Source organism: Oryzias melastigma, linkage group LG5 (assembly GCF_002922805.2).
Source record: "Oryzias melastigma strain HK-1 linkage group LG5, ASM292280v2, whole genome shotgun sequence".
In the NCBI taxonomy this organism is placed as follows: domain Eukaryota; kingdom Metazoa; phylum Chordata; class Actinopteri; order Beloniformes; family Adrianichthyidae; genus Oryzias; species Oryzias melastigma.
Genome location: NC_050516.1, coordinates 29609229 through 29626777, shown reverse-complemented (window position 1 = coordinate 29626777; position 17549 = coordinate 29609229). Strand labels below are relative to the sequence as shown.

The window sequence follows — 17549 nt, the reverse complement described above, 5'->3', positions numbered from 1 at the left end:
AAAAAATCTTTAAAGAAAATTCTAAATAATCAGTTTTTATGAATGCTTTTTTAAAATACTTCCAAAACTATCAGACAAAGTAAAAACGACGGTCTTTCCTGTTTTCCCTCCATATTAGTGATGAATTCTGGCTCTTCTCAAAGATTCAGTTCTTTTGCATTAACTCTCTGTAAACAGCGACTCTTTCTGCTACCAAATGGATTTTTAGGTTGTTTTTGCTATATTTAATTCATTATAAACTACTATATAAGATTATGCATAAAATCCATAATGTAAACATGTTTTTATTTATATAAAGTGTACATGTATTTTCTGTTATATATCCCTTAAAGATAAAATGTAAAAAATAAATGAAAAATGAACTAGCAATCAACTATTCAGTTTTGAAGTCTAGACATTTTAAGCTCTTTTCTTTTTAAACACATTTGAAGTGAACAACACAAAACTCTGCAACCACAACCCAAATACAAATGAAAGTGTAAAAAACCAACAGACTTTTATCCACTTTAACATTAAGAAAGACAAAGAGTTTCAGCTTTGAGGATGTCATCTGCTTTCTTCTGTCAGTGATGATCTGCTCTGTTTTAGAGAAGATTCTCTCAGTTCTCAGGTGTCTGGACAGGTTGATTGTGGAGCCATAAATATATACAGAATATATATACATATAGAATATTTCCTGCACTGTTCCTTCATACTATCAAGAAAAGTCAAATGGTTCCAGTTTTTTCTTCTTTTCTAATGTCTTTACGTTTTATGTTATCTCTCTCTGTTTGGGTCAAGCGCTGCTGCACGTGTAAGCCCCTCCCCCTCCCCCCAGCGCGCGCACTTTCTCTTTCTCTCCATTTTCTTTACATCCCTGTTAAACATTTTTCCATCACAATTCTTGAGGTCTAATTAGATATTTCCTCTCTCTATGTCGATATCACGGTCACTAATGGGTCCCCGATCACCTGTTTAGTAACTAACACAAATGGCACGATCCCCGGGTCATCCCCTATCATTTGAGAAACACCGCTTTAACCCCAATGCATCATGGGGGCTGTAGTGCATAAACTCACGCAGATGCCGGCATCCTGTCGTTTCTGAGCTTCATTCTTTTGTTCACTTTTTAAACTGTCTGACGTCGGATCCCGCTGGAAGCTACACCGCTAAACACGAGCTTTAGCTGTTATTTTAGTTGGAACTGAGAGACTTTATGAGCCGAATCAGAACAAGGAAGTGAGGATGTTGGCCTCTTCTGATTGGTCAGATTGATGACATGTGATCAAGCCTCCAACAATGATTGGCGGAGAGAGTTGAAGGGGGCGAGACTTTTCTGAAAACAGAGCTTGCAGCTAGTTAGGCGGCCAGATTGCGATAACGTCAATCTAATTAAAGAGTTATTTATAGAATCAAAGAAAAATGTCTTTTATGATCTTGGATATTCCAAACTATCCAGGGTTACATCAGGGCCGTTTGGATGAACACAGAGCTGATAGTGATGGTAAATGTTTTAGACGTGAAAATGGGTAATTTCCCGCGGCACACTTGACCATCTCTCACGGCACACTAGTGTGCCGCGGCACACTGGTTGAAAAACACTGCACTAGATCACTACAGTGGAGCTCGCTAGCTCAATACAGCGGAGCTCGCTAGCTTGATACAGTGGAGCTCGCTAGCTTGATACAGCGGAGCTCGCTAGCTCAATACAGTGGATCTTGCTAGCTTGATACAGTGGAGCTCGCTAGCTTGATACAGTGGAGCTCGCTAGCTTGATACAGCGGAGCTTGCTAGCTCAATACAGTGGATCTTGCTAGCTTGATACAGTGGAGTTCGCTAGCTTGATACAGTGGAGCTTGCTAGCTTGATACAGCGGAGCTTGCTAGCTCAATACAGTGGAGTTCGCTAGCTTGATACAGTGTATCAAGCTAGCTTGATACAGCGGAGCTCGCTAGCTTGATACAGTGGAGCTTGCTAGCTTGATACAGCAGAGCTTGCTAGCTTTATACAGCAGAGCTTGCTAGCTTGATACAGCAGAGCTCGCTAGCTTTATACAGCAGAGCTCGCTAGCTTTATACAGCAGAGCTCGCTAGCTTGATACAGCAGAGCTTGCTAGCTCAATACAGCGGAGCTCGCTAGCTTGATACAGCAGAGCTCGCTAGCTTTATACAGCAGAGCTCGCTAGCTTTATACAGCAGAGCTCGCTAGCTTTATACAGCAGAGCTCGCTAGCTCAATACAGCGGAGCTCACTAGCTTTATACAGCGGAGCTCGCTAGCTTGATACAGCAGAGCTTGCTAGCTCAATACAGCGGAGCTCGCTAGTTTAATACAGCGGAGCTCGCTAGCTTGATACAGCAGAGCTTGCTACAGTGGCGCTCGCTAGCTCGATACAGATTAGCTTGATACAGCTAAGCTCACTAGCTCAATACAGCAGAGCTTGCTAGCTCAATAAAGCGGAGCTAACTACCTCGATACAGTAGAGCTCGATAGCATGCTACACGTCCACTGGAAGGCTGGCTAGCGTAGTGTACCTACCCACTGAGCGTCCACTTATCCCAATGTGGGCGAACACAGGTGGAACAGCTACGGAAACTGCGGACAAACCCATTGGGGGGTCCACATTTTCTGCCCACTTTGAAACCATATGTGGCCCACTTAGCCTTGTTGGCTTGGAACCTGACATTTTGTCCACAGTTTTTTTATCCTCAAAGTTCTTTTACATTTTAATGTTCTAAAGATTACATATTGATCCAAAGCCGGTTTAAAATAAATATTTTTTTTGTTCCTGCGGCAGAATCAGCTGATTCACATTGATTACATGAACTCCTCACTGCTGTGTAGTCCCGCATGTTAGTTACCATAACACAAAGAATGTAAAGCTCCGGCGTTGAAGCTAATTTGTTTTGTTCAGAACTTATGTCAGTGAGTGGAACTCCAGTTTTATTTATAGAACAGATAAAAAAGCTCTTATTTTGAAAGCAGAAAGCCTTATCAACACTTTATTTTGAAGATTAGTTTACTTGCAGTGACTGTAGCGCTGCTTCATTTTAGTTTATAAACTTAAAGTCCAACATTAATGAGCAATAAATACATCGTCTCTAAATAATATTTTACTATTCTACTACATTTATAAAGATTATAAGTCGGCGATCTTGAACGTCGTGTATTTTCATATTCAAATTTGATGTACCCGAGTACTCGAATTCTTGTTAAAGCTCTAGTTAACATCTTATCATCACTAAGTCCTTTAAACTCAGAAGATAAGACTTGAGTTAGTTCACAGGGAGGAGAAGAACTACTATTATGGACGTTCTGTCTCTGGTTGTGGTCAGTACACGTGTTTGAATCGATGTTTGATGACTCGATATTAATGCCTGTGAAGTCATTTTTGAAATTTTGGTGAAATTTTGCATTCAAAACAAACAAAAGTCATAGTTGAAACAGATGTGTCAAACATAAAAACAACATTATGTTCTTGCAAAGTTCTGCACAAAGTGTTCATGACTTTGTCTTTGTGCATTCGTATCTTTTTGACAGTTATTTTACCCTAAACAGTCTCAGCTGCATGATGACACAACCCCCAGTTCTCTGGATCAACACACTCTTAGGTTGCACTAGATATGAAAAGGTAAGTATCTGCAGGCAAGTATGTCTCACAGAGCTGGATTAAGATTCACAGTTTGTTGAGATGAGAAAGTTGTGAAGGCCGCATTCGTCAGTTGCTATGCCAGGATAGAAACTCTGTGGAAAGGCAAGAGTCTAGCTGTCCAGAAAAAAATGTCTTTTCTCATCCTGTGCTTACATTGGGCGTTAATCAAACTGAACTATCACCATTCGCTACTAGACTAGCGCATGTACCTACAGATTGGTGCGAAATGTCGAAGCCTGTTTACATAGACTTTCTACAGGAAGTGGGCGCTTGAACGTTCGTTGCCAAGACGTGAATATAATATTACTCAAAGTTTTTCCAGATAGAAAGTGGAGAAGAGTTACAGTGAGAAGAGGAACTCTCCGAGCAGAAGGTGGAGATGACCATCAGTAGTGCGAGATGTTTGGAGACATTTCCTCTTCGATAAGCTGTTCTGCTGCTGTTGTGTTTCTCAGTTCTGTTACTCCATGCATGGAAACTCCTAGTGTCAGTGACAAAAACAAGGAGCAAGCTCAGAGAACATTTACTTGAAGAGGAAAAACTTGACGCTAACAAATTATGATTAAGACGTTAATATTTATCAGCGCAAATTGATCGCACCACCATCCATAACGTAGATTAAAACACTCTTTTTTCCTTTTATACCATTTTTATTTATAAAATAAATAAAAATTCTTTCAGTTTTTAGTACTTTAATATTGGTATTTTTTGGCTTAGATCACTTTTTTCACAACAAGCGGACTATTTGATCCATGGGCCGGCCCGTTGTCACGGTAACACCCAATGAGGCAAATTTTCTTTGTGATTTTGGGCTATATAAATAAAATGGAACTGAATTGAATTAATTCAGCGGCAAAGAAAAGCGATATAAATGCTGATCGTCATAAAAAATTAAATAAAGCATCATTTCAGAGAGAAAGTTGACCTCTTACCGCTTGTTTTTTAAGAGAAGATGAAAGAAAACGTTTTAAAGCCGCCTGCGCAGTGATTTAAAGCAGAGACCGGAACTTTTTTTTTTTTTTTTTTTCCCCTCAGGTCTGCAGGTTGTTTCTTATGGCTTCACGTCAACATTTTTGGCTTTTTTTCGAGTAATACAGCAAACATAAAAGTCTTTAGAGTTCTTCTCATCTTACTTTTGATGAGATTTTGTGTACAGAAATGACACTTTTGGGATATCTGAGTTAACATTTGATAAATGTAAACATCTCTGACAATAACAATGAAGGAAAAACGTTCCCTTTGGCCTGTTTTTGTTCAAAAGCCACATAGTGTCATCAAATTTACCTTGTAAACCATCATAATTAATAGTGTTTGAACACAACACAAAAATGTGATAAATGTTAAATATTAAAATATAGCCTTAATTAAAAATAAATGTGGTAAATGTACAGTTTAATGTGTAAATTTAATTTTGTGATTATTTACAGATAATAAGTGGTCGGCAAATACTGTAACTAGAAAAAAAATTAATCGCAATTAATCGCGATTAATTCTCCCCAATTTGCGATTAATGAGTTAATTTTTTTAAAATAATTTCCTTTTCCTACAAAAAAAAAATAAAAATAAAAATCTAAGCAACAAAAACAAAATATTTCAGAAACTCTTATGGTTCTAAACTCAGGATGAAGGTCCAAAAACAGGCCAGCAGTGAGAAGAACGCACTTGAATCAAAGAAGGAAGGAAAGTGGTGATCGCAGATGAAAAAAGAAGCTTGATTGCAGAGCGATGGCAGCAGTGGAGGAACATTAGTGACCAGACTGAGTCCATACAGAGTTAACTTTTGAATGTTCTTTTGGAATCTTTTGCTCCTTATGAGTCCTCAGAGCTTCCACCTAAAACAAATCAAACAACCAAAACAAGAAGTTTGTCGACAGAACGGTAGATCTTTGTTTCCATTGACAGCTAATTATATCATTGATTCAACAAGTTAAAGCTTCAAATTGAACTTTGGCATTAAAGAAACTCTTTAATTGTTTGATTTTGTTTTCCTTAATTCATACAGAATATAAAACTAATGTTTGCCTCAAAATTTATTATTACTAATAATAATTAATTATTAATAATACATTTTACTACTACAGAGGTTATTTTTTTCCCTGTTTTCTTGTGATAATGTCATCTACTGCCTCGTTATCACGAGAAAATGCTTTTTTTTTGTGATAACTAGGGTTGGGCACCGATTGGGTTTTATTCGGTTCCGGTGCCAAACCGGTTCTTTGGTTTTGGTTTCGGTTCCTAATCGGTGCCAATTTCAGTGCTTCAGTAATAGAAAATAATGCTCACATCTCCCCAAATCAACACATTTTCATTCCCAAGTCGTCTCATATTGATGCGTGGTTAAGACCTCCGCGTCAAAGATGGACGTTTTGGGTCTCATCATATTTTGACGTGCTGGCTGTTCCTGTTAAATCAGAGCTGCTCCCCACCTGTCAAACATGTGACACTGAGCTGGACACTGATTGGCTGCAGTGTCTGAGGGGTTACCAGGACTATCTCACTTTGGGGAGGTGTCTGGATGGCAGCCGTTTCCGCTGTGTTTCTGTGTCTCTGTGACTGAATTTGAAGGCTGTTCAGCAATAACCCAAGAGGCCTGGGCAAAAAGGCCTGGTGAGAAATCATCACAACATGTTGGGATGGATCCTAAACGTGTCCGAGAACGGCACAAGCAGACGGGGATAATAGGAAGACGGCTGGAGAAAGGGAGCAGACTACTTCCTGGTAGGAAAAGCGAGCGACAAATTGGGAGAACTGGTTTGAATGTAGATTATTGAGAAACAGCAGAAAGGTAAATGGAACCACATGAAAGCGAAGAGGATTTTTGATCATATGTCATCATTTCAATAAATCCTAAAACTGTCATCTGGTGTTTTCTACATTTTTCAACAAAATTTCACCACAAAATCAACTAATTAGCCATCTGGGGATAAACGCTCGAGCTGCACTGCATGTGAGCCTACATAAATATTAAAAATAATAATAATAATCATTTTTTCGCGGGTGACACGTCGGCTCTAGGAGGACGTCTTGAAGTGAATGGAACCCTCGGGGAACGAAAGGCGGAGCCTCAAAGATAGACGTTTTACTTCCGGGTATAAAAATTGTTCACAAAAATAATTTAATTAATTAATGATATTTAATAAATTATTTATTTTTAGTGTTCCAAAGATAATATTTGGTCATATATGGATATAGTTCACTCATGATGTGACCCCTTTGATTAAACGTAACAGGTGGTTAAAAATGTCTAAATGACTAAATTCCTTTAAAATCTGGTTCATCTCTCTTGGAAGCCGCTCAGACAGCCTCTTCTTTACAGTCTCTCACATAGGGAATTGCAAATACAGCACGAGTCAATTTGGCTTTTAAAGATACGTGTTAAAAACATCCAGTCATGCTGAGTTCGTCGAGCTTTCAGTGAACGGAGAGAAAAATGTGCAAGGATTTGGTTGTACTCCAAGGTTGATAACCACATTAGAATTTTGTTTTTTACCGTTTCTAATGAGTCCGTTCAGGATTTATCCATTTCACTCAACACTGCTGAATTCTAAAAGGGACCTCACATTTACACAGTATTACATAAACTACGCATTACTACTGGTGAGTGAGAAATACTTTTGATATTTGAGTCCTGACCTACGGGAATGTATTCATGGTAAAGAATTCTGAAACAGCCACCACAGAAAACTTGAAAGAGTATAACTGAGGCAAAAAAGTTAAATACAAACCAAGATTTTGAAAGAGAAGCAGCTCTTAATGCATCGACTGAAGACTCTGAACCAGGCAGGAGCAGCAGGGTGGAAAACTGATGCTCTCCATTAAACTTTTAGGTTTTTCAAAACTGATTATTTGCCCAAAAAGAAGATTATTGTACTCACCTAATACTTGGTCATTTTTATATTTGGGCTTTCTGAACCTTGATTATGTTTTTTCTTTTCTCATCTTTGAAATTAATTTTATATTTAATGGGGTTTTCACCATCAAATTCAAATCAAAATCCATATCAACGGGACAAATACAACTGAAATAATTAATTTTACTACACAGATGATTATTGCAACTGTTTCTGTATTAGCTGCACTATAAAACATTTCCTGTCAAATCTAATGACGTCTCAACAAACTACATTCTGTTTTCCTCTCTAAAATCAGATGTTTTATTTATTTTACATAGTCTGACACAATAAAAAAAAATCTATATTTATTTATTGGACATTTTTTGTCTGTAACACATAAATTTGTTGGATAAACTCCCATTTTTCACTCTTTTTTAGTGTAGCATCTGTTTGATTTTTTTTTCTTTTTTTTATTATGTTTCAATAAAATTTATTTCCAAATGCTTTCATAAAAATATTCCCTCAAAGCCGAAGCAACATTTTGCCGGCACTGGAATTGAAAGATTCATTTTGATTTTAAATTTGAAAAGCTCCCGTAAAGCTGTCCAGACCCAGCAGAAAAACAACATAAATACTGTTATCAGCTTCTATATTATTCCTGGTTTCTATGTGTGGTAGTATTATAGCACAAGTTTTATTAGTCATTTCTGAATGTGACTTGTTATCTGTATTTTTACATGTTTAATTTATGAATTTATTTTGCATCTGCACACTTATTTAACTAATTGGAACAAAGTAAATGTTTGACATAAATGTGTCATTTCCACTTAAATCAGCTGGAGACTGCCTGCAGAGTAGGATTTAAATATGACAAAGCACTATTTTCAAGTTTACCTTTTAAAGGCTACATGGTCAGTTCACATTAGTAAAAAATCAACAAAAAAAACCCAAGAATGCTGAAACTGGGTTACGTTTTTTGCTGAACAGTCGCCCAAACTGTCCCATAATCATTCCACAGATACTATGAAAAAAAATAAAAACAGTTAATGAAATGCATCCACTCACCTGACAGATCAGCCTCTGCATTCATTTCCTGTCAAGCACCGCTGTCTTTATTATTATTTTTAATATTTCATCTTGATGTGGTTAAAAAATACCAACAAAATTACCTTCCTGTCAATCCATATTCAGTCAAAATCTAAGACAGGAAATTAGGAATAAATATTGACTCTATTTCAATTTAAAAGGACATTTTAGGTAAGTTTAGTTTATAGTTGACATTTTAATGTAGAGATGTTTATTGATATTATTATTTTTTAAGAAATTCAGTTTTTAAATATGGTAGCCCTAACGGGATTAATGTTGTTAAAGGAGCCACACCATGCTCATCTTTAGTCTTTCAAAGTAAACTATATCCATATAAATGATTATATATTACCTTTGGAACACTAAAAAGCTAATTATTTAGGAAATATAAGTTATTTTTTAAACTCTTTTCATACCCTGAAGTAAAACATCTCAATCTCTGAGGGACCGCCAGTTTCATGACGTCATCCTAGAGGCTTCCTCGTCAGCGTGTCACCCCCCAAAAAATACTGATGTACATACTTTGTAGCCCGGGTGTTTATCCCCAGAATGGATTTGTTTTGTGGTGAAATTCAGTCAAAAAAGGCTGACAAAACCACCAGATGAACATTTCAGGGTGTATTGAAATGATGAGAACTTTGTTCTGATTAGCACTGGCTTTGAATGTTTCTGTTCTTCTTGAAGCATCAAGGATCTCTGCAAAAATCCTTTTCACTTTAATCCTTGAGCAACTTGCCGTCCATGCTCAATAATACATCTTCAAACCAGTTCTCCCGATTCGTCGCTCACGTTTTCCATCAGAAAATAGTCTGCTCCTTTTCTTCACCAAGAAATAGTCTACTCTGTTACTGCACCAGGAAATAGTCTACTCCGTTTCTACTGCATCAACAGAAAATACTGTAGTCTGCTCCTTTTCTCCACCAGGAAATAGTCTGCTCCGTTTCTACTGCATCAACAGGAAATAGTCTGCTCCATTTCTTCACCAAGAAATCGTATACTCTGTTACTGCACCAGGAAATAGTCTGCTCCGTTTCTACTGCATCTACAGGAAATAGTCTGCTCCTCTTCTTCACCAGGAAATAGTCTACTCTGTTACTGCACCAGGAAATAGTCTACTCCGTTTCTACTGCATCAACAGGAAATACTATAGTCTGCTCCTTTTTCTCCACCATGAAATAGTCTGCTCCGTTTCTCCTGCATCCACCAGGAAATAGTCTGCTCCATTTCTACAGCGTCAAGCAGGAAATAGTTTGCTCCGTTTCTTCACCAGGAAATAGTCTGCTCCCTTTCTACTGCATCCATCAATAAATAGTCTACTCCTGTTCTACTGCATCAACCAAGAAATGGCTTGCTCCTCTTCTTTACCAGAAAATAGTCTGTTTGTTTTCTCCACCAAGAAATAGTCTTCTCCCTTTCTCCTCCATTATCCAGGAAATACTCTGCTCCTTTCTTAATCCTACATCCGTCAAGAAATAATCTGCTCCTTTTCTCAACCAGGAAATATTCTTCTCCTTTTCTCTACCGGGAAATAGTCTGCTCCCTTTCTCCTGTGTCAACCAGGAAATACACTGCTCGTTTTCTCCACCAGGAAGTAGTCTGCTCCCTTCTTCCAGCCGTCTTCCCAATATCCCCGTCTGCTTGCGCCATTGTGTGATGCGTTCAGGATCTATCCCAACATGTCGTGTAGATTTCTCACCACGATGTTCTTTGGTGGACGCCACAGCACAAAGTTTAACGCTAAATCAAATGAGCGTTTCTTTGCTATCGCTAAACTGGCTAACAACACAGACAGCTGGCGCCGCTAAATTAGCTGATCATCGTTAGCTTTGCAGAGAAAGTGTTTGTGTTAGCCTGAGGGCGGAGCAGACTCTTCCTGGAGGGGGCGGTTCTTAACTTGTGATGTCAGCATGTGAGGACCCGGTCATTTTGGTGGGTATGAGAGGAGCTTTGGGGTTCTTTAAAGTTAGGAATGAACAGTATAATGCACTTAAAAGCTCAAAAAGCTGATTTTTATGGTATGGCCCCTTTAAAAGTAAATTTATTTTAATGCCGATTTTAAAATATTTCCTGTTATCACATCATTCCTTAGTTTGTTCTTGGAGGTATTTTAAAAGCCATGCAGCTTCATAACGTCTGTGGAGTAAATTCAATTTTTACAAACCATTATGGAAAGAAATTAGAATGTTTATGTTTTTAAACAAATCAAATGGGGAACATGTTCTGGACAAAAGTCAGAAGTGAGGCTCGGATAATTAAAGGAATGGGATTCCAGACCCAGACAGTGCATTAATATAAATCCAGGCTATAGCCAGAGAGCAGTAATGGTTCATCTTTGTGTTGTTCTTGGAGCATATTAATAAAATTCATTTCCCAAATGCCCCCCATGCCTCAGCCTAATGGAGACATGAGAGCTTTCCCCTTTAGGACAGAGAAGGCGCATTTCCAACGAGTAAACTGAAATCATTCAGGGTGGACTTCTGCAGCAGGACGTTTGGCTTCTCAAACTTACTGAATCAATCTATCTCCTTTCGCTCGCCTGAAGAAAACCTCCATTTGGATGCAGCATGTCTAAAATACAATATTGTTAAAGTCTGTGCTTGACCTAAAAAGAGGAAGAATAATGGAATAGAAGAGATGCAGCCCCTTTGGCTAGTGGACCTTCAGGTTTACTTTAACAGCATTACATCTGTGAAGGTTCTCAGTCATCTGGGTCATGTTATCACAGCACTCTTCTTCAGGGGAACTGGACTTTAAGATGTTTGCTGCTCATCTGTGTGGCTTCTACAGTTGGTGCTGATGGGAAATTCAGCTTTAGTTTTGACTGTTTCAAAAGTACAGCACAATAATGAAGATTTCTCCAGTTTGACAAAGATTGTAGAAGCTACTTCTCCATTCTGATGCATACACTTGTACCTCTTTCTTTTCCTAATCTGAGCTGAAATCTGTCTCCAAACTGGATAGCTCCAATATTGCTCACCTTTTTTGTGGCGCTAATGTTAGGTTGGGGTTGTGAGGGGCTGTAAGATAGCTGGAGAGAGTATAAACAGATTGATAACGGGAAAGGGGTGATGTCAGGACTCACTCAGCCATGTCCTCCTCCGACCACCAGAGGGAGCCCTCTCCTGACTACTGACCGTCTTCAGCACCTTCCTCACTACAACTCCCATCAGCCACCGCTTCAGACCTCTCCACGCACAGCTGATCATTATCATCCTCATCAGAACCACTAGCATTTATAATTACTCCAGTCTAACCTTCAGTGCGAAGTCTTGATTGTGTTTACCTGTCATTCTGAGCACGGTTTTCCTAGTTTGATTCTTCGTGTTTTTAACACTTCTTGTTTACTCGTTCCTCTCCTCTGTGTTTTTGACCATTGCCTGCCTTTTGACGTTGTTTATCTCTTGCATTTGCTCTGTTCAAATAAACCGTTTGCACATGGATCCTAACGTCTCAGAGTCTTCGTCAAAGGTGGGTTGACTTTGTAACAACAGTCCAGCATAATCATAATTAAAAGACAACTGGGAATACTTTTAGAATAAATCAAAAGAAGCTTGGAGTCGGTCTTTAAAAACACATAAAACAGTTCATGATTTTGCCTGTAGTTCCTCCTCCTTCCACTAGGGACAGTAGAAGGTCTTTTCCTGTTCATTTCAAAATGGCTGCTTCCATGAAATCTCAAAAGAGTTTTTGGTGGGAAAAATTTTACCTAATTTTCACAACTTTATGGTGAGAATAACTCCTCTAGTGTTATTCATTATTTTAAATAACTACTTCCTGTATTTAAAAAATGTTAAATTTGTTGATAATTGTGTGAATGTTTACAAAGCATTCACACAATAGTGATTCTCCTTTCTGTACATTTTTCGGCACGTAAAAACTTAATCACACTGTAATCAGCAATCTTAGTATCAAAATGTTCCGCTAGTTCAGGACATTAGCTACTGCTTGTATTTTTGGTATTCATAAACCTTATAGATTTTAAATATTTAGCAAATTATGCCCCATATGAAATGAATGAGAAAGTCTTCAAATTAGATTAGCAACAAGTCTTTAAATATATTCATGGGCTATGTTTTCATATTTTAGTAATTATTAAAATTACTAAAAGTTTTTAGTTTAGCTAATATTTTAGCAACATGCTAACGTTTTTGGCTAATTTGTTATCTGCTGGGGTTTTGGAGGTTTATTAAGACTTTAGCTTCTATTTTAGCATCAGGCTAACGTTTTTGACTAATTTAGTTTATTGAGAAACTTTAGGCTATTTTTGAGTTTAGCTAGAATTTAAGCGATATACTAGCTTTTTTAGCTAATTTGTTATCTACTGTTGTATCTTTAATGCTAATATGGAGTTTCAATAATATTTTAGCAACATGCTAACAGTTTTATCTGATTTGTTATCTACTGAGGTTTTTATTAGCTAATTTAGATTTTAGCTTCTATTTTAGCAACATGCTAACGTTTGTGACTAATTTAGTTACTAAGGAAAGTTAGGCTATTTGGAGTTTAGCTAGTATTTAACAACAAGCTGGCTTTTTTTGTCTAATTTGGCATCTACTGAGTTTTTTTTAAGCTAATTTGTAGTTTAGCTAATATTTAAGCAACACTAACATTTTTTTTTTCGCAAAATAGACATGTATTAAGGATTTTTAATTAATTTTACTAGAACATTTTCAGAAATTTAGGTCAACTTCAGCGCTCTTTCGTAGTTCTTTAATGAAATTTACAGTCTTTTAGCAAGTAAAAATATTTGCAAATAGCTTTTTTATTTTCAGCAAATCTCCTCAGCAATTAAAGTAAATTACATCACCATTTTCAGCTAAAAGCTTCAGCATCTTCAGAGACTACTTTCAGCAAAAAACATTTACACTAACATTATCGCAGGTAATGTAACTTTTCTAGTTAATTCTTTATAACACAAATACACCATGTTAAAAATGTGTGGTTTAAATTTAAGACAGTAGGTAAATAAAAACTTAAATTAATATTGTTGTGAGCAAAAACGTACCAAATTACCCAATGGATCATAATTGATACGATCTATAAATCATAAAAAAATAATTCCACACTTTATTTATTTATTTTTAGGATTTTATCAAAGGGTTTAGAAGACACATTGAATTGTCTGTGAATTCTTGTATGTTTAGAGGGTTTTAAACCTTCTGTTCTTCCAGTCCAGAATCTATCCTCTATTGTCATCAAATGAATGTCTTCAGGTGTAAGCGACCTGCTGAGTCCTGGCCTCATGTTGTGGCTCTTTATGCTTCGTGGACGGGTTTTTTATCTTCTTCACAATAGAAACCAGAGCACTCTTCTATTGAACAAACGTTTTTGTGTCCACTTATTGCTACGTTTAATATCAACAGGGATGCTCTGTGTGTGGAAGATTCTTCTGTGGGTCTCGGACACACCTGACACCCCAGGAAAGACGATGTCGACTCCACTGGTGTCACGGTGGTCAAGCAGAATTCAATTTTATTTCTACTTTTTTGTTTTAACCATATATATTTCCTTGTGATGATAACCAGGTCTCCCTTGGAAAAATAGTATATGCCAATGGGATTTCCTGGTACAATAATAAAATAAATATAAAAATAAATAACAAATAGTAAAAAATAAAATCTAAATTAAATAAAATAAATATAATTTTTATAAAAATAATTAAAAAAAAACAGGACTGGGTAGACTATAAAAAATTGGTCCACAGACTCAGTCCACCTCCTTTAAAAAAATCAAAATAACATTTTTAAACTGATTTCATTACCATAACTTACCATTTTTATTTATGTGAGACTACTAATATTCAAAAATTGAATGAATAAAATCTGAGTTTAAGTTCACATAGTATTTGTACGTCCATTCTTAAAGCTGCAGCCTTAAGGCTGGATTTGTCTGTGCCTCACATTAAGATAAATTCTGTTTTTAGTCGTTTGTAAGAGAGATCTGGATGAGATGGCTCTGAGAAATCTTTGCCTCTGGTCTTGACAGAGGCCACAGACAGTAAGAATCTCTGTACACCCACTCTTTTGTACCAACTTCTCTTCCTATTGTAAGACCTGCCAAAATAAATAAATAAATAAATAAAAATGAGCCACTTTTCAATATCAGCAGCTTACATCAGCAGTTAAACTGTTAGTAGAGGAGCACTATTCTGCAGGGCAAATACAGATTGAACATAAACGCGTCTCATTTCATTGGAGTTTCAGTTCAGTAAACTGAAACTGAAGCTCATTTTAGCTCATTTAAATCAGCTTTGAATGCAGCAGGTTTTTCTTCATTTTGCTTCATATGAATATGCTCCTAATAAATTCAAAAAATAACAGTCAAAAAGATTAAAAACTTGCCTTTGTTTCCAATTTTTTATGGAAAATAGTTCAAAAAAGCAACTTGAGTTTCAAAAAAAGAAATCCCGGAATCAATTACGTCACTAAAATGTAAACATTTATACCAAAGTAGTCTGTTCTTACTTATTTAACACTAAAAATAAATGTTTCTCAGAATTCTCCTGCAGAGGTTCCCATCTTTTCGGGTTTTTATTCTTCTATCCAGTTATTTCTAAACATCTCACCGTGGTTCCAGTCTGTAGACTGTGCTGACCTCTTCGTGTTTTCACGTTTACAGTCTTGTTCTTTCATCTTCCGGTAGTTCTAGAGAGCTGTCCTGTGAGCTGATGGTCCTGCAGCTATAAACTCTCAGAAACTTCTCTGGTTCCGGAGTGATTTTTGTATCTGCCAGACCACTTCCTGTCAGAGTTTCTCCTTGTTTCTGATGGTGAAGGAGACTGCACTCAATGATACGTCACTTTCTTTACAGTTTTGTTAAGAAGACCTAACATTTCCAGCTTACAACGGTCAATAATTAGTGTTTTCTTGCTATTTTTTAAACAACTAATGTTCATATAAAGCTCTTTCGTACTACCACGAGTTCCAGCTTCTAAACCAGGAGTCTGCAGCTCCGGAGCCACATGGGGCTCTTTGGTTAAAATAAAATGTTTTAAAAAGTTTTAAAAGTAACTGTAAAGGAAAATTTAAGTAGTAAAGTAAAAAAAAAAGAGCCAATTAATTAATTTAAACTTTATTCAACTCATTCAGTTGAAGGACAGTATGAATCCTTTTAGGAGAATCCTAACAACAAAAGTCGTAATTCTCCATCAATCTTCTGTAGTTTATCAATGTCATAATGACATGTTTAGACATAAATGTAAGCTTTATTTATCACATAAAATTATTGTCAGCAAACACAACCAGAATTAAAGCTATGTTAAGTTATGATCTACTGGATTATAAAGCAGATATTTTTGAACAAATTCAAGGATTTAAAGTCGTTTTAATATATGGTTGGGGTCACTAAGTTAGCTCTAATTTAGTTTTTGTTGGTTAAATTTATGAATTTGTGGCTGAAGTGCACAAGAAACACTTAAACAAGCATTTTTTGTTAGTTTTTTGATGACTTTACACTTCCTTCAGCATTTGCTGCATTGACATGATCCTATGTGGTGTGGAACGTCTTTTATTTTGAAAGGAAGTCATGCAAAGCTCTGTCAAAAGTTAGAAACTATTTCACATTTTTCTTTTAAAAAAAAAGCTATTTTTCTTCATTTTTATGTTTTATTTTTACCAAAAAAACAAAACAAAACAAAAAAAACCACAAAGTTTATTTGAATGTATCGGGTCAGTAGCAAAAAAATAAATATTAATCAGCATCTTATTTTTCTAAAGGGAGAGTGAAGACTTTGTGGCTCCTGCTGGGTTTTGATTGGTGTGAAATTGACTTGAATGGACCTTTAAGTGTTGAAGGTTGCAGACTCTTGATCTAAACTGACAGAGAAGGTCTCTCTGTTTGTCTTGTTCTTGATTGTACTGAAAAACAATGAATTTCCCCCCGTGGGATTAATAAAGTAGATTGATTGATTGATTGATTGATTGATAATCAGGGAAAGCTAACTGTAAAGACTTGATCAACCTTTACATATTTAATCTGTTTTGTGTTCCATTGAAAGTAAAGTTTAACTCTGAAACGACCACCTCTAATAATTCATAACTTACTTTTTTTTTCAATTTTAAGCTTTTCATTAAATCTTGAACTAGAAAAGAAAAACTTTAACAATTGTGGTGCCTCAAAACCTTTGATTTGATGTGAAGATCTCCAAGAACTGATTGCACAACTTCACAATCGTGGATTTAATTTATGAATTCAAAGTAAAAGCATGAATTTGTTGGTTGTGACAGATTGGCTGTTATGTAAGTCTGGTCGTTTATTTTGCTCCAGCTTGTGAGGTTAGTCAGGAAATGGAATGTAGTTTCTTCCAGAGCACGCTCCGGTCTAGATTCCTAGAAAATGGATGAAGTATTCATTATAAACGTTGACAAAAGTTGCAGCGACATGTATAATTTCATGGCAGTTTTCCTCAATGAAGCCATAAATGCTGCAGCGGCTGCTGCCGGCTCGTTGAGGCTGCAGTCTCACCGAGTTCGCTGAAGACGATTTTATTTTAATGTGATTTTATTTGCTGTTTTTTCTCCAACATTTGTAAATTCTATGCTTTCAAAAACCCTCACTGGGTGTTTGTCTGCATTTTTTTTTCAGATTCAAAGCTGAAAAAAAAGGCTGGAGAATTTCAGCACAAGTGCCAGCTGCTTTGCAAATGTGTGCGCTGATTTATTGCATGTATTAGTGCATCAACACCTTCTTTCAGCTCTATCTGCATGAATAATGAGGGATGAATGTTGCCTTGTCAAAACGTTCTTGTTTTTCTCGTTCAAATAGTTAATAAAAGCACATTTGATGATTGAAGACGGCGTTTTGTGTTGCCAGGTTGTGTTGTGACAGGACCCCCCCCAGCAAGGGCAGACGCTGCCATGCCCTTTGGTTGTCTGACACTCGGAGAGAAGAAGGATTACAACAGTCCGTCGGAAGTCACCGACAAGTATGACCTCGGACAGATTGTTAAAACGTGAGTGCGTCCGTGTGATTTGCCGAGTCCGTGTCCGTGCGGAACCGTGACG

The 17549-nt window shown here is 36.8% G+C and overlaps 1 protein-coding gene across 1 annotated transcript in view; it reads left to right on the top strand.

Moving 5' to 3' along the window:
- Nucleotides 1–17549, top strand: part of camkva (CaM kinase-like vesicle-associated a) — a 31807-nt gene that overhangs the window by 3231 nt on the left and 11027 nt on the right. Inside the window, exon 2 of the mRNA XM_024270870.2 lies at nt 17359–17497. Coding sequence (XP_024126638.1) covers nt 17403–17497 — 95 coding nt within the window. The 5' untranslated portion in view covers nt 17359–17402. The remainder of the gene's footprint in view (nt 1–17358; nt 17498–17549) is intronic.